General features: G+C 44.2%; 4 protein-coding genes across 9 annotated transcripts in view; all 4 read right to left on the bottom strand.

Moving 5' to 3' along the window:
- Positions 1-3,552, bottom strand: part of PXK (PX domain containing serine/threonine kinase like) — a 37,521-nt gene extending 33,969 nt beyond the window's left edge. For all 6 annotated transcript variants that reach the window (XM_061472859.1, XM_061472860.1, XM_061472861.1 and 3 more), the window contains exon 1: positions 3,315-3,552. In XM_061472859.1, the coding sequence (XP_061328843.1) occupies positions 3,315-3,416 (102 nt within the window). In that variant the 5' untranslated portion in view covers positions 3,417-3,552. The remainder of the gene's footprint in view (positions 1-3,314) is intronic.
- Positions 3,553-5,328: 1,776 nt separating this feature from the next.
- Positions 5,329-5,886, bottom strand: HTD2 (hydroxyacyl-thioester dehydratase type 2). Its single transcript, XM_061472869.1, has one exon. It carries the CDS (start codon positions 5,884-5,886, stop codon positions 5,371-5,373), a length of 516 nt encoding a protein of 171 aa, XP_061328853.1. The 3' UTR covers positions 5,329-5,370.
- Positions 5,740-8,383, bottom strand: RPP14 (ribonuclease P/MRP subunit p14). Its single transcript, XM_061472873.1, has 5 exons — positions 8,225-8,383; positions 8,055-8,139; positions 7,378-7,454; positions 6,734-6,812; positions 5,740-5,985 (listed from the first exon to the last, which is right to left on the bottom strand). The coding sequence occupies exons 1-5, from the start codon at positions 8,314-8,316 to the stop codon at positions 5,929-5,931; spliced, it is 390 nt and encodes a 129-aa protein (XP_061328857.1). The 5' UTR covers positions 8,317-8,383; the 3' UTR covers positions 5,740-5,928.
- A 4,546-nt stretch (positions 8,384-12,929) lies between these two features.
- Positions 12,930-22,401, bottom strand: part of PRKAR2A (protein kinase cAMP-dependent type II regulatory subunit alpha) — a 58,522-nt gene continuing 49,050 nt past the window's right edge. The window contains exons 7-11 of the mRNA XM_061472847.1: positions 20,061-20,162; positions 18,217-18,291; positions 16,133-16,198; positions 15,321-15,459; positions 12,930-14,850 (exon numbers count right to left, since the gene is read on the bottom strand). Of these exons, the coding sequence (XP_061328831.1) occupies positions 14,717-14,850; positions 15,321-15,459; positions 16,133-16,198; positions 18,217-18,291; positions 20,061-20,162 (516 nt within the window). The 3' untranslated portion in view covers positions 12,930-14,716. The remainder of the gene's footprint in view (positions 14,851-15,320; positions 15,460-16,132; positions 16,199-18,216; positions 18,292-20,060; positions 20,163-22,401) is intronic.

Raw genomic sequence — 22,401 nt, 5'->3', positions numbered from 1 at the left:
TAAACACCACACTATAGAATTATTTGTATGTAAGTGCACATATCAACAAAACTCAGGTTGCTTGTAACACACTTAACCGGGGAAACAACTTCTGTAAAAAAGAAAAGGCACCATTTTTATCTTCAGTTATCACTGGAAATAAATACACAAAAAAAAACTTAACCCAACAATTTGTTGCAGCACAAAAGCACAGAGATGATGCATCATCCAAGGTGTAAGAAAGAAATTCTGAGCTCCTTGACTCGAAAGAAACATGAAGAGCTTGTAAAAATGCTATCAGAAAATGCTGCAGCTGATTCTCAACAATCTAAAAGCTACATTTACTGGGGGGTTGACATGATCTTACTAAGCAAAAAATGCGAGCCCTCAAAGTACACTGTAAATAGTAGCTTTGTCCTGTCTTAGGTTTCTGGAGATTTCAGGTAAGTACAGAGGAGCATCTGGGTTTTGGTTTCAGTTCTGTTTTTTGAGCTGTACCTTCATCCTCGGGAAACAGAAACTCAGCATCTGCCAAGTACAGCCCTTGACTCAGTACTATTAAGTTTACACTTACTCAGGCTGATGTATTAAATCTAAATGAACAGAAGTTGCTTAGAACAATAGACAAGCAAAGTATTCATCTGACACAATCTTTAGTCTTTTGTGTGGTATTTCACCATGTCTACAGAGCTTTTCCTGAAATTCTTCACCTTTTCCTTAGCTGGTTATTCAGAAGACTGGCTATTTCCAGCATCCACAGAAAGTTTACATTATTACTAGTTCAGTTGCCATGTTAAACCTGCACCTAACCTTGGCCTAAATAGTCTTTATATGAGTGCTTTTATAAGCAATGTTCTACAGGAAAAAAAAAAATTACAAGTTTAAAAGCAATTCTTGCCACACTAAGCAGCATTATAAAATCTTAATACATACTGCTGACAAAAGAATAGATAATTTATTCATGGAAGCCTTTGAATTTCAGCTTTAGAACAAGTCTGGCATGTGAAGACCTAGTTCTCCAAACATTAGTTTGGGATGAAGAATTGTACAGATCTGTATCTTTTGAAGGTACCTCTTTGAGGCAGGATGCAGAACAAACCCCCAAAGCATTCAGTTAATGACAAAATACTTCCTTACATCTATATATAATGAAGTAAAACACAGCCTTAATGCCCCACAAAAGCACTTTGACCCTTATTTCTTAGAGAGGCTTCATTTACACTCCTCTTCAAACACAAGGTTCTATTTGTGTGGCTTATTTAAACCAGGAAAGTTCAAACAAGGGACAGCATCACCCACCAATAAAGAAATTATTCAGATGCCAGGGACATAAGATGAAGTGTCCAAAGCAAAATAGTCAGCTTACATCAAGTAAGAATCTCAGTCTGTTAATGGCTTCCTGTATTTTGTTATCCTCCACTGCCTCTATATAAACCATCTGTGCTACACACTTCAAGCCATCTTTCAATTATCAACAGGGCTTCTGCAGTAAAACAAACAATTACTAATAGATGTATCTTAAAGACAGATTTGAAATCAAAAGGCGTAGTGCTCCAGCATTCTGGTATTAACAAAAGATCAGAACAGATCAGTAGAAAGTCTTTCCTGAACATCTGTTAATAAGAGAATACAGAGATGAAAGGTGGGAGGGGAAGCAACATTTGCTATCACACTCACCCAGATAAGCAACACACACAGAGTCTGGACTGAAAAACTACTTCCAAGTGCTCATTCTAAAAGAATTTTGTGCCTTTTTTTTTTTTAAACCAAAATCATGCAAAACAAAAGGAAGAGCACAAAAAGCTATTGTCATTTGCACTGGCAAAAAAAAAAAAAAAACAACAAAGTAATAAGGTATGATGGAAACAAGTTAACAATGAAACTATGATCTGGACAGCTAACTGGGGAGTGTTTGAAGCTACACAGCTTCTCACAGGGCTTGGCACATGTACCCCTCTGCTCCTGAAACAGGTAGAAAGTATCAGGCTTGCCAGAATAATAAACCTCATGAGTTCTATGTGTTAGAGGACCTGCAAGGAGAGCCAGAGCCTGCTTGATTCACAAGATCCTCCAGTCAGTTTCTCACACATAACTTCTGTTCAGAGGAAGGCTGGAACATTAGTTAACATGAGTGCCTCACACAGAAAACACCTCTTAAGTGTGGATTACATACAGGCAGAGTATTTAATAAGACAGTTTACAGATGAGCTGTATATCCTGTGGTGAATCTGCAATTATTGTTATTCAGGTTAAGAGTATTCACCAGATGGAAGGAACCAGGAAGAGATATAAACAACGCAGGAATGTGAGCTGTGTGAGGGGCAGAACACCCTCTCTCCATTTTAAACATGCTTCCTGCTCTTGTACCTGCTGCTGAAGTACCTCTGGCCAGCTTTAGCCCAGCATCCCCGCTGTCAGCTAAAGCAGGAATCAGAAGTGACAGCCAGTTCTCTCTCTGATTCACAGCAGTGCTTGGTCATGCCATAAGGAAACCTAGTTTTTAAAGTAAGAAATAACTGCAAACAGAAGATGATGAAATTCAGACTGTTACTGCCTGCTGGAACACTGAATGTAGGCAGTGTGTGTGCAAGACATCCCAGAAGATTAATCTCTGACATAAAAGTAACCCAGGGCTTGTTCTATGGAGTGTCATCACTCCCTACAACAAAGGCAGAGGGGCTGTACCCTGCTGCGTCTCTGCAGCTTTACAGCCCCCACCGCAGTCACACAGCACGACCCGATGGCAAACGTAGCCCGTTCAAACCTAACCTCATCACAGATACCGAAACCAGCAACCGGAGCCCATTTCTGCCCCAAACACTCAAAACAGACCCCGAGGTAAAGCAGCGATTACAATTCGTGCAAGCACAAGGCCTTCTTCGGCGCGGGACAACCCGAAGCCCACTGCCTGCGCCCCGACGTGCTGGGACCAGCACCGAGAGCCACGGCAAGGGGCTGCGGAGGGACAAGCCGCTTCACGGAGAGGAGGAGCCCGACAAGCCCCGGCTCGCGGCAGGGGACCAGGCAACGGCAGCACCGCCACGTCCGAGGCCGGGGCTCTCCGGGGGGTGAGACCCCAGAGCGCGGGTCTCAGTCCTAGCCCCACACCCGCTGTCCCGGCCCCCCCCGCACCCCCCCCAGGCCCTGCTCCCGCTCCAGTCGGCCTCGCTCCTGCTGCAGGCTCCCGCCCAGCCCCGATCCCCCCGCGCCCGGGCACCCCTTTCCCCGCGTCCCGCGGTACCCGTTACCTCACGTCGCCCTCCCACCATCCCCCGTACAGGCCGCTCCCGCCCCCCCCCCCCCGCCGAGCCCTGCGGCCCGGCCTGCCCGCTCACCGTGTGGGAGTGCAGGCTCTGGCTCGCCTCGATCTGCGCTGTCAGTGGCACCGTGTCGTCCAGCAGCACCTTACCGGCCGGCGGCTTCTCCATGAAGGCCATAGCGCGGAGGGAGGAACGAGAGCCCGGCGCCGCCAACCTGCTTCCCGGGGCAGCTCCCGGCGCGGCCGCGCTGTCAACACGGCAGCGCCGAGACAACGCCGCCGGGCCCTAGTGCCGACCGGCCGGCTTCCCACCGGCGGCCGCCAGGGGGCGCCGCGCCACCCCCGTGCGCTGCGGCTCCCGCCTCACCTCGGGGCGGACGGCGGCGGGACGGGAACTGAGCGCTCCCGGGATGGGGAATGGGAAACGGAGCCGGGGCACCGGCAGAGCGCAGGGGACTGCCCCGGGGTGCCCAAGTCGCCCGTACGCGGAGCTCTATGCAGCACCAGCTTCAGGCCGAGGTGGGGTAGCGCCAAGACACTGCTGGTCCTCACAAACTGGAAAGAGCTGCTTTGTACCTTTTAGGGCTCATTTGTAGCTAAAACCTTAAAAAATAATATCCAGTATTTTCCACTTAATATGTAGATTTTTAGGGTTTAAGGGGTTTTTCTTGCAAAGAAAGTGAAATTGAGCTTCACAACCTAACTGCCACCACAGCAGTTAGAAACTGCCATTTCAGTAGTACTTGGCAGATGGGAACCTGCTCTCTGTTGAATGTTTATTTCTTGTCCTCTCACCCTCCTTGTACAGCAAGAACGAGGTCAGATATTGATGCGATTTGCTCTGTTAACAGGCACTGACGTGACAGCTTACCATCTGGAGAACACTGAAGGAGGAAAGGAGCATACCTGCTAAAAATCACTGCAAAAGCTGGTGATCAGGCAGCTACTCACAGCAGAAGGCAACAGGAAGTGAAGCAGCTCCAACAGACATGAGGTAAGGAAAGCTCTCACCAAGCACGGTTTCTGTGTTGCTTTGAAAGCAAAGGGCACAGTGAAGTCAAAGATCAGACTGTGAGCGTGCTGAGGCGCTGGCACACGTCCAGCGAAGCTGTGGCTGCTCCATCCCTGGGCAGTGTTCAAGGCCAGGTTGGACAGGGCTTGGAGCAACCTGCTCTAGTGTGAGGTGTCCCTGTCCATGGCAGGGGTTGGAAATGGATGAGCTTTAAGATCCCTTCAACCCAAACCAGTCTGTTTCTATGACCTCTCTTTCTGATCAGTGTGACTGAATAGCAGGGGTTCATCCTTGCACTGCAGTTGCATTTACAAACAAGACATCAACACCCAGGCAGTGTAACTGTTTCACCAGTAGCTTCCATCACAGTTTGAGAACAAACTCTTTTTCCATAGCAAGCAACTTCTGAGGTTATCTGCAGTCAACAAAAGTTACAAATGCATTTTGCTGGCAGAGGTACGGAGGGAGCACCTGTTTTGCCAGAAAATTATGAGCCACCCATTGAAGACAGCTTGTACTTTTACTCCTGGCGGTCCTAAAAAAAGTTTCTTAGTGTACAATAATCTTATGTTGGTACTAAGATAATTTAACCCAGATCATTTACAAATGAATTTACCCAAAGCCTGTTTTACCAGCAACCCAGGTACTTTAAGTGGGCAAAGGGGGAATACATGTTCACACAGTTGGTACCTCCTCTTCTGTTCTGCTTGTTAAACCCACAGCACCATCCCCTCCCTCCAGTGCTCCTTAGCAACACAACTTCATACAGAGGGAACAAGTTTGAACTGATCTAGTGTGGACCAAAAAAGAACAGCCTCAGCCTGAACCCTGCCACTCCAGACTCTCCACAGCAGCAAAAGCTTGTCTAAACATGCCACTTCTGTCACAGCATATGCCTAGTTACAGTGGTTTCATCTTGGCAGTGGTCAGGGGAAAATTAAAAGCTCTGGGTTTAATGCAAGATCTTAATCTATCTCTATGAAGATTCAGTTTGGGCACTGCCTTTGAAACACTCTGAAGGGGTTTTGTTGCAAGTTTACCAGATTAAGTGATATCATATAAAAAGACAGACTCAAAATCAAGTGTACATTTCTGGCCTTTATAGGAAAGTACCACAGGATCAGCAACTCTGACGGTCTGGCACCATGACTTTCACCATCCCTTCCATAACAGTCTTTGCACTGTCTTTGACTTTACACGACACCAAAACGTGAGCAATAGAACCCTTCAGGTGTTGCACTTCCGCTGCAGCTACAACCTCCTCACCAAGATGCAAAGGAGCTGGAAATCTGATTGCCTGAGAAAGAAGTATACATCCTTCACCCGGCATTTTAGTACCCAGAACTGCAGAAATAAGTCCATTGATCAAAATTCCATGTACAACAATTCTCCCAAACCTAGATTTCTTTGCAAAATCTTCATTTAAATGCAAGGGATTTGTGTCACCTGTTAAATGAGAAAATGTAGTAACATCATCCTGGGTAAAAGCTTTGGTAAGTTCAGCTCTGTCTCCAACTTTTATGTGTAAACTCTGAAGTACGGGACGTCCAAGCAGTGAGTTGATAAACATGAGCTTTGTCAAGTCTTTCTGTGGGAAACCCCCTCCAAGAATTCCACGCCTGAAGAGTTGCAACATCTCAAGCAGCTTCTGCTTTGTAGGACCAGACCAACAACTTTTTCAGTCCAAGACTAGTTCTCTACTGTTGCCAGCTAACGCAAGAAGAAATGGAGATGTCTAGTTTGGAAGAAAGAAAACAAGCAAGAAACAAACTTAAAGCACTGAAGAAAACAAATCACTCAAAGTTTAAAATACTTAGATTTCCCTTTTATATAAAAGGTTAAAAGCTCAGAGCTATGGCTCAGCAGATTTTGTTAAGCCATGGCTTCAGAGACAAAGAATTCTTGGAAATCACTTCATTAAGCAGCATCCTCTGGAAAAACTAAGCTCTGGAAGTGCATGTTCCACATGCATTTTTAAACAAGGCCAGTTGACAGTGACTATTAAAAAGTGAAGAAATGGGGCAGGGAATATCAAAGATTGGGCCAAGATCAAAATCTTTCCAGAAATTCTTTTCTTGCAGGTGTATTAATGAAATCAGGACTCATCACTGGAATGAAGCCATAAAGTAATGAGACACCCATTATGGTCACAGTTTAGAAGGTTCATGAGAATTGCTCAAGCACAGGCCTACACACCTGCACTGAAACACATTTCAATCCCAAACCAACATGTTTTTTGCATCCAGGGCATCTTTGTATGATGAGGCAGCAAGCATAGCTATGGCTCAGCCACCCAGCCAGGCTTGGAGCAAGAACTGATATTTGCGGGAGACAAGGCCAGGTTGGATAGGGCTTGGAGTAACCTGCTCTAGCAGAAGGTGTCCCTGCCCATGGCAGAGGGCTGGAGCTGGATAAGCTTTAAGGACCCTTCCAACACAGACCAGTCTGTGATTAAATGACATCCAGTCCCCACAGGGCTTTACCTGCAGCACTCGAAAAGCACACCTCCTGTTCTGGTAGAAGCCCAGCAACGTTAGAGCACTCCACAGCTTGACAAGGCCACTCAGAAAACAAAGTATATTAATAAAATTTGGTTTTATCAGTTTTCCTGGGGCACAAACATCTTAAATAAAAAACATGTTACATACAGAGCAACGAAACCTTTAACAGAGTGTAACAGCAGGTGTTTCACCACTCAGTTCCAGCAGGAACAGCATGCCCTGAAAGGTTCATACAGTGACTTCTTGTCCCTGACATAGAGATACTTACTGTAATCTTCTCAAGGTCACTTTACTGCTCCTGTTCTTGTTTTAGCTATGCATTTAAGCTCCTTCTTCCCCTAAATCACCATTTACATACCATAACCATTCTCATCTTTACTATAGTAAGAGATTTAAAGCCACATGTTTCCATGGTGCTTAGTTCCTGTAAGACCATTCTGTTTTAAAGCAAGAGCAATGTACTGATGTATGTAGATGACCAAATCTTGGTGATTTTTTACTTCTTTTCTGCATGCTGTATGCAGACATTTGCAAGTCAGGCTTAATTCTTCACAGACCATTCTTAACTAAAGAGTTTTCCTATGAGAAGTACTTTCATGGCAGTATCTGAAGTGTGAGCACCTTACCTGCTAACAACTCTTAGTATGGCAGACAAAGTTTTTTCCTCATATGTCAAGACATCAACAGGTAAAGCTGCTCCGACCTATGAAAAAAAAGGTTATTAAATATAACCTTAAATACCACCCTATGCTCTTGTAGTGGTGGTTTATAAGTAACTGATTTCACTCCCAGCACACAACGCAGAAGGTGTAGTTACATTCACATCTCACGTGAATGTTTAAGCAAGGACACCACAAGATTTTATGCAGCACCCTTCCCCTCTAAGCTCTTCGCATAAAGCCACTTTTAGTTCCAAATTATAGCCGGAAAACAAAGGATCCAGAGATGAAAGGACTTATTTAAAGTCGCCCAGCAATACGCAGGGCAAGAATAGATCTGCAGACAGCGAAGAAACAATTACTTTCCCACAGCTTTCCTTTCAAAGCCTCACTACAGCAAAAAAACATCGATAACGCAAGGTCTAAAGTTCAGATATGCCGGAGTCACTTCACCACAGACCCTAAACCAACGCCTACAGCCCCGGCGGCATCCGCAGCAAGTTACAAGGCGGTCTGGAGGCACGGTAACACGTTACACCAGCGGCAAACCCAGGCCCCTTAGCCCGCCTCCTCAGCCCCTCTCCGCAGCCAGGCGGGCGCCCTCGGGCGGCAGAAGCCCGGCGCCCCGCTCGGTCCGGGCTCACCTCCCCGTGCAGCTCCCTCAGCGCCGACACCACCAGCTGCTTGAACTGCGCCACGTTCGGCCGGGCCCCGCCGTCCGGCAGCTCCCTGGGACAGCAGAGCAGCACAAAGGGGCGAGATGAGGGGGGGTATGGGTCGGGGGATCCCCCCGGACCGGAGGGGTGTCACTCACAGCCGCACTCGCAGATAGTGGTGCTCCCCCGCACTCCGCAGCACCCTCCGCTCAAAGGTGGCGGCTGCGGCCGCGGACTCCGATAGCGCCATCCCGCCCCGCCCCTCCCGGTCCCGCCCAAGCCAATGGCGGCGCGTCCGCCTCACCGAACCCTGTACGGCGGCCCCGAGAGGTCAGCCCTCGCGTTGCCATAGGGACCGGGCGGTGGTCCGCGTCCCATCTCCGGGACGCAGCGGCGACTGATGGGGAAAGGCTTAGCCGAGAGCGCCGGATTGAAAGCACCGAGCCTCCCTGCGGAGGAAGCGGCCGGTTCGCGGCTGTACCGGAGAGGAGAACGGCTGCTGGATGCTGCCCCGGTGGGCACGGGGACCCAACAGGGAAGGGCCCAGGCAAGGCCCGTGTGTGTGGCCAACCCGACCTCGGCCTCTCAGATGGAGGCAGTCAACAAGCCACCTCTGAGGCTGAAATGACTCTCTGGGAAGGTGTGGGAACAGATGGTATTTCCGAGTGCAACAGGGTGGCTTTTAGCTGCAGAAAGGCAAATACTGGACTCTCCACGGTAAATGCGCTGTCGGAGAGGGGCTCGCAGAGATGCTCCATCAATCACTTCTCTTTAAACAACTCCTGTTGGTCCTGCTGCAGTTCCTGGCAGTGTTGTCTGGCAGAGTAACAGGTCACAAACACTGAGGGCACTGGGGTTTCTTAGCCTCTAGGCTGCAGTACACACAACTGAAACAGATTTGAAATGTGCATAGAAGTAGCTTGGCAGCATCTTTGCACCTCACTGGTCAACACCACCTAGTTGAGATAAAATAACACAACTCCAGTACCTTGTCACTGATCTGGATTGGTGAAATACATCCTTTGGGGAGAAATGGCAGGAAGAAGCATCTTTGCCACAATGATGAAACATCATCCTCAGGGTAAGAACGTCACAAAACCTTATTTCTTGTACAAAAATGTTGATCCAGGAATGAATATTGACCCCAGCAGGGTAACAGCAGCAGTCTAACACCCCTCTGACGTGACTAATACCATTTACCTTTGCCATCAAGCTGCTCAGAACTTCAGAGTTCAAGACATTTTCTCTGTTTGGATTTGGGGCTTTCTCTGTTTGGATCTGGGGTTTTGTCTCTGCCCCCCAGGCCTTCCCGGTCCCAGGACACCTACCTGCATGTCATACTGTAAAGGGGACATCTCCCTCTACTACAGGCACTACCTGTTTTCATCTTCCTACTGCTGATGTGGCACAAAGCCTGGAGACTGTATTTGTGCCAGCTAAAGCCCTCAGTGACTTTAAGGAGGTATTAAGAAAATCAGCAACAGATCTCAGCAAAGCCACCCCAAGAGGTTCTCTGATTTACCCCTGCCCCAGACAGATACTGAGAGCATTCAGCAGAGCTCATTTACAACTTAGAAATAAATAAAATGAAAAATAATAGTAGCGGTGGAAGATTTCACCCCCCCCTCCCCCCCGTCTATTCTAGCTCTCTTCCACACAGCTCTTTTTAATGCTTAATGGCTTCCCTGCTGTTGCTCATTGCTGTATTAACACACCTGTCCTAATCAATATAGGATCATTCCTCCTCCTGGATTGTTTTAATATTCCCTGCCCCTCTCCCACTCCCCCATCCCCCACCGTTGTCCTTTACATAGAAAAAAAAAAAAAAAAATCCCAGTTTTAACTTATCCCTCTGCAAAATGAAGTATTTTCTGCTGCCGTCTGCCCCCTTCAGGCGTCATCTTCCTTGAGCTGGAGTGCTCAAAGCTGAAGCACCATATCTCAGTAGCGGCCTTGGAATCACAACCCATCCCAGGCTAATTTACAAACCATACAGAAAATACTCCAAGCTTAGAAATAAAGCTTCAGCAGAAGCAAATATTGAGCATTTGAACAGGCAATTTCACATATACCAAAGTAATTTTCCTTTCAAATAGTTAGTTCAGTTAAAAAAAAAGGCAGCTTGGCATGTAAAATTCAGTAGCCCTTGGTGCAGGCCAGCAAGAGACCTTCTGGATATTGCTTCTCCTGGGAGCAGAGAACCAGTTAGCAAAGTGCTCAAACAACAAATGAGTTCTACGATAATTTGGCAGACATATCAGAGCAGCCAGTTTTATTGGGAGCAATAATAGCTACAGAAACTGGGATTATTTTTAAGGTATTAGTAAAACTGTATCACAAAACAGCACAAGTTGGTGGTCGGGTCATGGATAAATCTCTTGGTTACTGCAACAGGGCAAGTGCTGTTCTCTGTAAGGCTCTGATAACACAAGCAACTCAGGCACCCCAAGTAAATCCAGTTAGCTGCTGGGAAGTCCGCTCTGGATGTAAGCACTGAGGGTTGTGTCAATAAAGAGCACACACAGGGTTGTACAGGAAGGCTGGACACAACATGTCAGGTTTTTATTAACTAAAAGTGAAGCTGAAACCCAGAGCGGTTTGTTAAAACCATATGTTTATATGGCAGATGTATTTCTTTCAATAGTGCAAGAACCATCCTTTGAGAATCAAGTACAAAATGTAAAATGAATTAAAATGAGGGTCCCTCGATAAATCAATTTAAAAAACCCACTTAACTCTACAGAACAGACCAACTTTAAGAACTGTCATATTAAATTCTCCCAAGTGAAAGACCTTTAAAAGCACTTGGAGCCTTGAGGTAGCAATTTTTTGCAGAATGTAATTCCCCTCCTGCCTCAGAGCAGAGGAAAATTAGTAGCGCGTTATTAGCTCCAGCCAGCTAAGCTGAGTGTTCTCCTATGAGGTTACCGACTCCCTCTTGCATCTTGAAAGGGAAGTGTAGTGCTGTAGGCCGTCAGCAGGAAATCCACAAGGAAGGCCTCTTAAAATAAAATATATGGTTTGAAAGACGTGGAAATAACCAGCAATAACTGTAACAACAGAAATTACCTGTAGTGAAAAAAAAAACCAACCCAAAGTGTTTGTATTTTGGCAAGACGAGGTTACAAACACATCAAGAACGAGAGTCTGCTTTCAGCAACAGAAAAGAAAGCACAAGTGACATTCAAAGGGGTTTCAGGTTTTGCCCTCTGTGCAAATTGCACTTTGTTTTGAAAGTTTTGTCTGAAAGTTTCAAGGTTTGCACTTTTGCCCTTTTTTGTTCATTTACAGTGTGAAACCTGTGCTGGGACACAGAAATACTACGTCAGGGGGTCTGACCACTGAAAGCTCCTCTCACTGACTTCACAACAATCACAAGCAGGGAATCACAAACAAGAGACTCTTTCTCCTGCAAGTCTCAAAGATACTTTCCTCTTTTCCCACTTTGCAGCTGAGTTATTTTATTCAAAACAAGATTTCTCTCTCTGCCAATTTCAGAGCCTCCACAGCAGATTTACACTGAGTGGTAACACCACCACACTTGAGCTCTTTCTCCGTGACAACTCGGATGAACAGTGAAAAGGAGTGAGCTGAGGTGCAGCAGTGTGGAAAAATCCTCACACTCAGGCACCTCGCTTCACTCCCTGGTCGTGGTATCACCACTCACACGCTTTCCAACTTTGCTCTTTGCTGATTCTCTAACCCAATACTTGGCAAAGTTGAGTATCTTACTACAAGCTTCTCTCGCTATCTTCATGCTCCAAAATTGTATGAAGAGTCTAGTTAAACCAGACCAAACTCAATGGGCACATTGCAAATTAACAGCTTTTAAGGAACCTCCTTACAGGCTTGTTCTCTTTCAGCTCAAGGTAAGGCTGCCTCTCTACATCTCACAATGATGTCACACAGATCCTGGATGTGGGATGGCATTGCTCAGGATGCCTCTACTTCGAGGAGTTGAGGGAAAGGTAAAGCTTCAAAAAGCTTGCTCTCACTTACATGCAATCCCAATCTTTGATTTGACATTCTCATCCTTTCCTCTGACTTCTAGAAGCCCCCAAATCAAAGTAGTTGGCAATGCTCCATCCTGGCAGTGTTCAACGCCAGTTTGGACAGTCTTGGCGACATGGTCTACTGTGAGCCATTCCTGCCCATGACAGGGAGGTTGGAACTGGATGATCTTAAGGTCCTTTCCAACCCTAACTATTCTATGAAATCCTCCCTGCCAGGCCGAATTACCTTAAGAATCTAACATCAGCCTTGCCTGGATTTTTGGTTAAGCTTCAGAACGATTGCCACCATTTGCATCTGCTAAGGTTTACAATCTTGTCCTGTAGAGAACCAAAGGCTGGAAGAAGCAGAATCCATCCACAAGTCAGCCCAACCCACCAGGCTCCTCTGGGCAAAGGAGAGGATGTTCTGCGTGGGAGCAACAAGGTTGGCTGTGATCAGTCACAGCAAGCTCTCTTTAGTTCAAATGACAGCAGAGGGAGCACAGACACTGGTCTGAAGACCAGCTTGTGTCTGGTTCACTGGACAGTCACAAGCCAGCCTCAGACTCTTGTCTTGGAGCCCAAAGTATCCTAAAGTTTTATCTGTTCTTAATGCAAGGACCTGATGAGTGGGGGCTTTTATCATTTCTGGTTGGGCTTGTTGGTTTGTTTTGGAGGGGGCTGATTCATTTTGGTTTGTTTTATTCTTTAATTCTGTAATCAAAAGAATGATTCTGTCTTTGGTGCTAAACCTTCGAAGCATGAATGAGAAGTACCTGCTGCTTCTTTGGCTGTCATTTGCAACAAAAACACAGCCCAGCAAAGCAAGGGAAATTCACTGTTCTAAAACACATGCAGTTAGAACAGCCACTAGACATCACAACCAGGACTTTAATAACATGGAAACACCTAGTTCAGTGGTGTCCACTACAAATCATTTGCATTATATAAAAATATGACTCCAATTACAGTAACTGGACAACAGCCATTCGAACTTATCAAGTTTCCATCTTACTCATATTGCAGGAACTGGGAGGAGCTCATCCATTTAGGAAAAGAAACTGTCCAGAAATCAACTTAAGAGTTGCAGCTAAGCATCTCGTGCCTTAGAGAAATGTCCACTGTGGTAACTAGAAGCAGGAATTCAATATTAGCATTGTTCTGTTCTTGCTGACATGGCCATGAAAAAAGAGAATAGATTCTGTTATACTAGCATCCACAATTAAAAGTTTATAACCCCATAAAACACCAGGAAGTTTTGCATGAGCTGCAGAAGAATGCAAATTCAAAGGGTCACTAAATTTATTACCTACAAATTCAATGTCTTAATATAAATATTCTGTTTATACACCATAAAAACATCCTTCTTATGGTCTGATCCTTATTTAGGTAATACTCTCGTAAAATCTCAGCAGGATGCCAATTTAAGGTCATTAAAGCTATAGAAATAGAATCTACCTAATAAATTCTGCAAATTTAACAGGTCAACATTAGATCAACAGATCAACATTAGCTTAGTTATCACCTAAACCAAAAAGACTCCTCAAACACACCAACTGTGGGGTTAGCAAAGACATTGGCTTTACAAAGTCAAAGGTTGCCAACCATTTAGCAAATCAACATGGTATTTGGAAGCATCGAAGTGTCTAATGAGTCAGAATACTGTGAAATGTTGGGGGGGGGGGGGGGGGGGAGCTCCTGTAAACAAGTACAGAAGTTGTCTTCATTTAAATTACAAAACATTCACCTCCTTAAAAAGCTTTAAAACTGACCCAGTCAACAACAGTGCCCTGGGAAATCTAGCAGTATAAAGGATCTCTGTAAGCAACAGAAGGTAATGTATTGTGATCTCACCACAATAAAATGTTCTCAGTATCAGGAACAAGGAGCAAACTGGGGGAGATGACAATTATGACACCTTCAGGCCATTTGATCTGAACCACTGCACTTTTTTGGGCAGCACAGAGTAAACATTTTTCTTTGCTGCTCAGAGAACACTTCAAATCTAGTAATGCTTCATCTTCTGCATTTTGTTGCTAAGCAGACTCTCTCATGTTCCCAGCTTGGTTTACTTGGTTTAAAGAGCTCTAGCACCTGCTGCTTTCATTTCAGCAGGTGGAGGAAAACTTCAGTGCCACCTTATTAATTGGCTCCCTTGATATTTTAACTTCAAACCCAGATGCTACAATTAAAAGCAAATTTGACATTGTGTAAGGAAAGCATCAGAAGAAGGTATTAAGCCCATAAAAGGCTTGTATTCCACTGGTTGCCTCTGCAGAACAGGCAACCTCCCACTACAGAATCTGATCTGAAAATTTATCCCAACAGTAACACCAGAAGGAAGGAGGCTTCTTTATCTTGCACACTTAGGGTTTCATATCAGGCACTTGAACTGCTGGACAGATGCCATTCTGAACCAAGTAAGTGAACACAGGGTTACAATGATCTTTAATCTAGGTCTAATGATGAAGTATCAGCAGCAAGGTGGAGGCAGGGAGTGAGCAATCCATCTGTGCTGAGACTTGTTGATGGTTTCTAAAATGCCCAAGAAGACAGCAGCAGTAACTGTTCCATAGTGTCCGTTTTTCTTGCGAGTTGTGTTGCTGATAGGAGGCTTTTCTGTGTCTTGAACTAAGAAGGCATTGAGGTACCCTGTGCCTAAATCCCTGGATCCCTCAGGTCCATACTAGAGCCAAACATTGCCACCAGTTGCTCCTCATAATGTGTTATATTCCTCTTCATAATGTCCATGCAGGGTCCAAGCAACCTCTCAAATGCTTGCACATCCATGACTGCAAAGGAACAGAGGTGAAAACAAGATCATTTGCCAAAACTCAGAACACAAACCTCCAGTACAACCCATCTGGGTTTGAGGCTTCAGTAGAAGCCACAGAAACAGAAATCATATTTTTGATTTCCCTCCATACTGTTATTTGGAGAACCAAGATTCATGAAGATTCATCCTGATGTCAAGGATAAATACAGGAGGCAAATACACACACTGGCATTAAAAGATCACCTGAAAGCTGTGCGTGACAAACAAGCTGTAGACAAGAACCTGAGCACAGCCCACACCAGCAGAAAAAATAGAATGTGCTGGAAGGAAGCAGCAGTGCTGCTCAGCCTTGCTCTTAGCTGCTCATGTCTGACCACCAGCTACCAAGAGGCTGCTAAGTTTTAGAACAGCTGCTCACTCGGGCATGATCCATAAAACAAGCAAATACCAGAAAAGGATAACTAGAAACACACAACATCTGCTTACCTAAACATTTGACCTCCCCAACAGCATAGGCAGAGGCTGCTCTGGGTTTGTTGGTAACAAGTGCAAGCTCTCCAAAATACTGCCCTCTCTGACACCGGGCAATCTCCACTTCTTGGTTCACTTCTGTACTTGTCACAGTCTGTCAAACAGTACATTTGGGTTATTTGCACACAGTTGTGTCTTTGAATAAGGCTGCAGTTAATTCCAGATATCTGACAGATGTGCAACAGCTCACTGGCTTAGGGCTTTTAAACTAGCAATTCCCAAGTCACACTCTACTGGTACCACCTTAACAGCACATTCAGTTAGAAGTTTGACGAGAGAAGTGTATGCCCACCCACAAGTGTTAAGACTGGCAGATATTTACTGTTAGAGCTTTGGGAACTGCTGTTACTTTGACCTAACATAGGTTTTATCATGCACAACATGTTGTTCCCTAAGGCTGCTTCAGACTGTAGAGAGCTCCTTTCAAATGCCAACATTTAGTATGTCACTAGAGATTAACAGTCCCCAGACTTTGTAAGTTGCAGTTTTCTGCTGTCCTAGAAGAAGTTTCAAATCCACCCCTAAGGCCAAGGAGAGCGTATCAGGTTAGTTTGTAGAGAAGCAGATACAAGCAGAAGACTTTCAAACTTCAGTAAAGGGACTTGTGGCCTCTTCAAAACAGGTATGGGGACTTACATATAGCCTACATCACATGGGTGATGATGAGAAATAAAATCTTATAATAAGTCAGGGTAGGCTTTTTCATACCGCTTGTATTAATCAAATCAGGGACTGACCTAAAGCCAAATCACCCAATTTGAACTCACCTTGCTTTTAATCAAGATTTTTACTTCACCAGTTTCTACAATGTAAAAACAATCTGCTTTATCACCCTGAAAGATGAAAAGGTACAACAAATTACTTTTTCGTTTACTTTAAAAGTATGTACAGATGGTATTAAAGCATTCACTCTGAACTAGGCCTTGTGCGGAAATTTTCCAGAATTGACAAACACTCTAATTCTTAACATTAAAAAGTGCCCAGTTAGGTAATATACCAGAGGAAACCACAGGGGAAGGAGCTGTTAGTACATATCATTCAGTGAGAGGGGAGGCTTCAGAGAGACACAGGCTAGATAAGGAACTGATACAGGAATGGGAGCAGCTCAGCAAAACAACTGTGAAACAATGTGAGGAAAGATAAATGTGACATTAAGTCAAGCAGGCAAGGAGACTATGAATGTGATGGGAAGGACAATGTGATGGGAAGGATGGAAAGAGATGATTACAACTTGAGTATGAAACATGGGCTGGGAGAAGGTGATGCAAGATTTAAACATTACAGAAGAAATTAAGCCTTTAGCTAGGCTTCCTGGGGATATTGTGAACCATCCAGTGCAAAGCTTTTCCTTCACTGTTGCCATCTATCAGAACATGAACTAATACACTCAGCACCCTTCTGAGAGAGTACTAAAAGAGTACTTTAAAAGAGTGAAAAATCAACTGAGTGGGAGATCTCCTTCTAATACCAGCAGGCACTAACAATTTAAGTGCTTCCAAGCATACCGCACTGAACTAAAGAGTCGAATTCCAGAAAGGTAACTCAAATGTAAAATTAGTCATGAGAAAAAAGAGGTTCCTGGTATGGATGAACTACTGTAATGGAAGGTCTACCACATCTTTTCCAAGCATGAAATTTCATCATCTTCAGCAGTGTACTACCATCACCCAGACCTATTAATCTTTAAACGAAGACCTATTAATCTTCCTTTTAAAGGGTAAAGACATCCTAGCCCTTAATTCAGTTATTACAATAGATTAAAACCAACTGTGTAATTGGATCACTGATTGTATTGGCTCCCAGTTCTGAGACTGATTTATAAGCTTTGATTTTGCTGAGAGTTCATTTTTCTCAGGGTCTTACGCAATGAGATTTTCAACTTCCTAAATTGAGGGTATTTTTGGACATAATAAAACTAAGGTTTCCTACATTCAGTTATCTGACATTCAAGGTAATTAAGATTAATCATTCAAGGAGTCATATTTTGTTTATAAAACAAGATGACAGTTGTGATCACAAACCTGCAGTAACAGGTGAGCCAAGGACTTTCTTGCCTTAACTTCCACTTGAACTAGAGCACTTCTGCAACAAAGCATCCCTGAGCTAAACTTTATGCAAATTTCCGGTGTTTCCTCAGTAACAGTGCTCCAAAATGTTGTGTCACAGCCAAAAAAACTCCCCCATCTTTAGCTTGAGTTGGTCCAGCTTCATGTTCTAACACTCTGATCTATTACAGCAGACACTAGCAACCAAAGGCTGTTAACTGAAGCTCGACTCACCACTGAAATACTCTTTTTAAGGGCATCAGGAAAAACAGTGGGTTTAGTTAACCCTGATAGTTACTTGGTTAACTGAGTTGGGTCCAACTACTGAAACATTGCCAGTGACTTCATTTATTTTCATCTAAATCACACTCCTGTTGAATTCTTTGGTTTTGTTGTTTAGTCAGACCTAGGAATTAGAGATGCCTTTACCACCTGCTTGTGACTCCTTGTTAAATCTGGACATAGGTGCTGTGAAAAGTCTAGCTGGGTCCTTTCATGGAAATTGCAGAGAGACATTTAATGTCAGCTTCTTATAGCACACTCCCCTGGAAATCTGGCAAAGACCATTTATAAAACCCAAACAGATGAGAGAAGAAAAACACAGGAGCTAAAGTACTGCAATAAATTCATAGCAAAATACATACTGACCATTTCCCAGACATTCAAAAAGTGGTTAAATAAACTGGAAGTATTAAAAGAGTAAGTGCCAAGTTGGTCTAAGTAATAGCATTCTGTAAGTCAATTCCAAACAGGAGAAAAACAGCAGAGAAAGGAGAATGGTAAAGAAAAATTTAGACTGCAAGTACCTGAGAAATGATACGTTCTCCATCTTGGTACACTTTCTCTCCTATAACATCCACTATCTTCATTCGCTCTGATGCCTGGAACAAAGAGGAACATTAAACAATCATCTCTTGTAGTACATCTCTGGTAAACCCTGTAGCCCTGAAATGATGAGGCATTCACTAGACACAAACAGTATCCGGGTACTGAAAAATACAGCCCCTTCAACGATGCTATCTTGAAAGCACCACAGCTTTCAAGACTACTATAATTGAGAGGGAAGAAAATTGCCTAGTGGCCCCATCTGTGTGCTTTTCTTGCTCCCAAAGTTAACAAATAACTGACTTGGCTGGTTTAAAGCAAAGGGAGAGGGAAAAATAATTTCCTATGAGGTTAAGTTGAAATTTGAAGAAAACACTCAGAAAAGTGTCATAACCTCTCTAAGAACAAACTTCAATGAGAAACACCAGCAACACATTTTCTAAATATTTTAATCACCATACACTGGAATACATGGGGGGAAATTGTGTCCCACAACTCAATCCTAGAAAGGAGAGAGGAAGGGGATATGAAAAGAATGCCGGCTCTAAATTGTAAGCAGATGCTGAACAGGATTCCCAGCAGCAAGGGCAATCTGACGTGCAATGAAATACACCTGAGACATTAAAAGCAGGAAGGGAGAAAGAACAGTAAAATTTATCTCCAGTGTTTCCCACTGTCCATCTTGAACAGCACAAAACAATTGTGTTGCTCCAGAGCAGTGTAAAAAACATATTAGGAAAGGAGGAAAATCCTACAGTTAGAATTAATATCTTGACAGATGATTCAATTGTAATCCATCCATTTAACAAATGCACCTTCAGCTAGCCCAAATTGGAAAAACTTAATTTTGATCCATGTATGATTCAAGTGCAGTGTGTCATGCAAAAAGCCATCCAGTGCTAATGAGTTATTTTTTTTATATCTTTAAGTATTTATGAGTCATTTTTGTGCTCAAAGTCACATTGACAGAACTAGTTTAAGCCAGCCACAGAAGGAGGAGATGTTGTGCAACCTACCCCTTCCACAGCTACTAACATACATCCAATATGTATTAGGGGTTGCTATTCCCACCTAATGATACTTTGAGATTTTGTAATCTTCCCTCAAAGAGATCAAAAGCTCTACTCAAATAATGCTGAAAAATATTCTTGTGATGAGAAAACAAAGAAAAGCTAAGTTATAGTGTAGGACAGAAATAGACTAATTTCAGAGCAGTATGGTACGGCTCCGAAAGTCCTCTGAAGATACAGGGTGACTCAATAGCTTAGAAGGGACAATTTACACATTGCTCCTAAAGTCATGCACCACTCACATGAACATGGCATCTGTCACTTTGTTCCCAGGTAGCACTGCTTCCCTTTAGCCTATTCTTAGTTTACCTCCCGAATACTGGTTAAGGTTAAAGACAGACCTACCATGGGCCACATCTTTTGTCTCAAATGTGAAATCATTCATGGCTGGTAAAGGGCAAATATCCCTTCGATTTTTTCACTACTTCAATATCACACCCTCAAAGGAAACCACAGCCTGGAGTTCTGATTTTCACTTTAATACCTGCTCTCTGATATATTTATAGATTGTTTTCCGTTGTGATTTTTTTACATCTTTATACAGAGATAAAAATCAGCAAATTGCTTACTATGAATAAAGGATATGAAATCAAAGCGTACAACTTCCATAATGCAAATTAAGTTGTACAGCAAACATGATACCAAAGCTGCTCTTAAAATATTCTTCTAAGCAAAAGTAACAGAGATTTCTGACAGAGCAGAACCACAGACTCTAGAGTTAATGGTAATGCAAGAATTTGATGCAGAGGCTTTACCTCCAAGGACTTAAGAAGGGGCACAGACTCAATAAATAATTCATAGGTCTTCCTCTTCTTTGCATTGTTTTTCAATATAATTCTTCTGAATGTCACTCGATCCTGCAAGAAACAGCAGAGAAATACATTATTCCTCTCACTGAAATGCTCCCTGTTTAAAGAACTGACAAATATAAACAAGGATTTGCAACAAACACTGGGACTGAGAAGCCAGCTGTTAAAACACTACTATATCCATCATAGTGGTGATCGTAACAGCTCTTGTGAGAGCACTTGTTGCAGTGATAAACTGGAAACCAGGGAACTGTAAGACCTGGCCCTTCTAACATATGCATTTAAGAATTCTATTTTTAGTCTATTTTGTACTGTTTTTCAGAGCTGAGTTTTGGGGTTTTATTTGGCTGTTTTGTTAATACATTCCATGCTTCCACATACAGTGAAAAAGCTGCTCTCTTCTTGCTGAAGCCATTGGAAATTGGCATTTCCAACACTTAAAGCAACTGCAGGACTCAGACTGGATTGGTTTCTTCTCCACTTGAGTCACAGATTTTAAAGGTAAATTGGAGACTTATTCTGGTCTCAAATAGATCAGGAACAGAATATCAAACAGCAACAGGCTTGATTCATTCTTGCGCTTTCCTTCCCTTCTAGGATCCAAGAGGCAGCTTTCTGCTTCCTAATTGCCAGCCTACGTGCTGGGCTCATCCCCAGAGCATGAGCAGCAGGTCAAGGGAGGGGATTCTCCCCCTCTGCTGCGCTCTGGGGAGACACCCCCCCCCCCCCCCCCCCGCACTTCTGATCCAGCTCTGGGGCAACAGCACAAGAGGGATGTGGAGCAAGTCCAGAAGAGGCCACGGAGATGCTGCGAGGGCTGGAGCAGCTCTGCTCTGGAGCCAGGCTGAAGAGAGCTGGGCTGGTTCAGCCTGGAGAAGAGAAGGCTCCTGAAGGGGAGACCTGAGAGCAGCTCCAGTGCCTAAAGGGGCTGCAGGAAACCTGGAGAGGGGCTTTGGACAAGAACAGGTAGGGACAGGACAAGAGGGAATGGCTTTAACCTGACAGAGGGGAGACTGAGATGAGCTCTTAGTCAGAAGCTCTTCCCTGTGAGGGTGTTGAGGTGCTGCACAGGGTGCCCAGAGAAGCTGTGGCTGCCCCATCCCTGGCAGTGTTCAAGGCCAGGTTGGACATAGGGGCTTGGAGCAACCTGCTCTAGTGGAGGGGGTCCCTGCCTGTGGCAGGGGTTGGAAGTGGAAGAGCTTTAAGGTCCCTTCCAACACAACCCATTCTATGATGCGATCCTATGATCTCTTCCCCAAGTAGAAGCTAGTGCTGTGCTGGCTCCGTGGCCACTGGGCGGCACTGCGAGCCCGTAACCATCGCTCCTGCCTCTTCCGGCAGCGGCGGACATGTTCGAGGCGTTATTGTCAAGAGAGCTTAACAAAACGCTCTCCATTTCCACACAGATAGGGCAGCGCTCAACTCCTGTCTAACACGGACAAGAAAAGTCATAATAGAGCTGAACTAAACAGCACGCCCAGGCTGCGGGGAAAGTATTGCCCACCAGATATGTTTGTCAGTGTTTGCATTACAATAGTGCCCATGGTCCCCGATAGGATCAGCACTGGATTATGAACAGAGGAGAGTTCACCTTGCACAGGGTGACATAAAAGTGTAAAAATCAAAAAGTCAGGAGAAAGGAGGAGAGATTTGCTTAGGAAAATGGTACAAAAAACCCTAAATCTTTTTAAGTTTCCATATACCACAATTAGCAGAAACACCCGAAATTCTGAGAGCCATTACAGCCATAGAACAGTGAAGGCTGGAAAAGACTTTAAGATCATGTAGGTCCAGTTCCCTTGGATCTCATTTTCTGAAAATATCAATTGATACCTCAGCAGTGACACTTTGAAGTGAAGGGGTATTTTCAAGTAAAGGCACAGGTTTACGGGATGCAGGCTGCAAATACTCGTCACTGATACGGGCAACACTAGTGGAATATAAAAGTTGAAGGAGGGGAAAGATAAGAAGAACAAGAGACAATAAAGCATAAGGGATTGCTTTATTTTATTATTTTAATAAGCTCTTCAGTGGTTGAAGTCTCTTCAAATGTATGTGTTTGGAGAAGCAAAAAGGTGCAGAAATGGTCAAGGACATTGCAAAAGCATAAGAATTACAGAATGCATTTGCTTGAGAGTATCAGTGAGGGAAAAGCAGCAGTATTTGAATAAGAAGGGCAGAGCAGTGAAGGAAGTGTGTGTGATCATGAAGTTCTCCCCAGACATGTTCAGTAGAAACAACTGAGGACATTTCTTTGTCCAGAAGAGACACACATTTGATAACTGCT

The sequence above is a fragment of the Pezoporus flaviventris genome, unplaced genomic scaffold (genome assembly GCF_033815535.1).
Source record: "Pezoporus flaviventris isolate CSIRO_AGI_PZ_B2104156 unplaced genomic scaffold, CSIRO_AGI_Pfla_v1 ptg000073l, whole genome shotgun sequence".
NCBI lineage: Eukaryota > Metazoa > Chordata > Aves > Psittaciformes > Psittacidae > Pezoporus > Pezoporus flaviventris.
The sequence above is the reverse complement of the archived record's forward strand: the minus strand, read 5'-3'. Positions and strand labels throughout refer to the sequence as shown.

Bases quoted from the DNA above. Each gene is read 5' to 3' on its own strand.
- RPP14 (XM_061472873.1), bottom strand. From the start codon at position 8,316: ATGGCGCTATCGGAGTCCGCGGCCGCAGCCGCCACCTTTGAGCGGAGG. The intron at 8,140-8,224 runs GTGAGTGACACC...CTGCTGTCCCAG, and splicing joins CACTATCTGCGAGTGCGGCT to GGAGCTGCCGGACGGCGGGG. The intron at 5,986-6,733 runs GTAAAGCCCTGT...CTTCCAAACTAG, and splicing joins GTGCTTTTCGAGTGCTGCAG to ACATCTCCATTTCTTCTTGC.
- HTD2 (XM_061472869.1), bottom strand. From the start codon at position 5,886: ATGTTGCAACTCTTCAGGCGTGGAATTCTTGGAGGGGGTTTCCCACAG.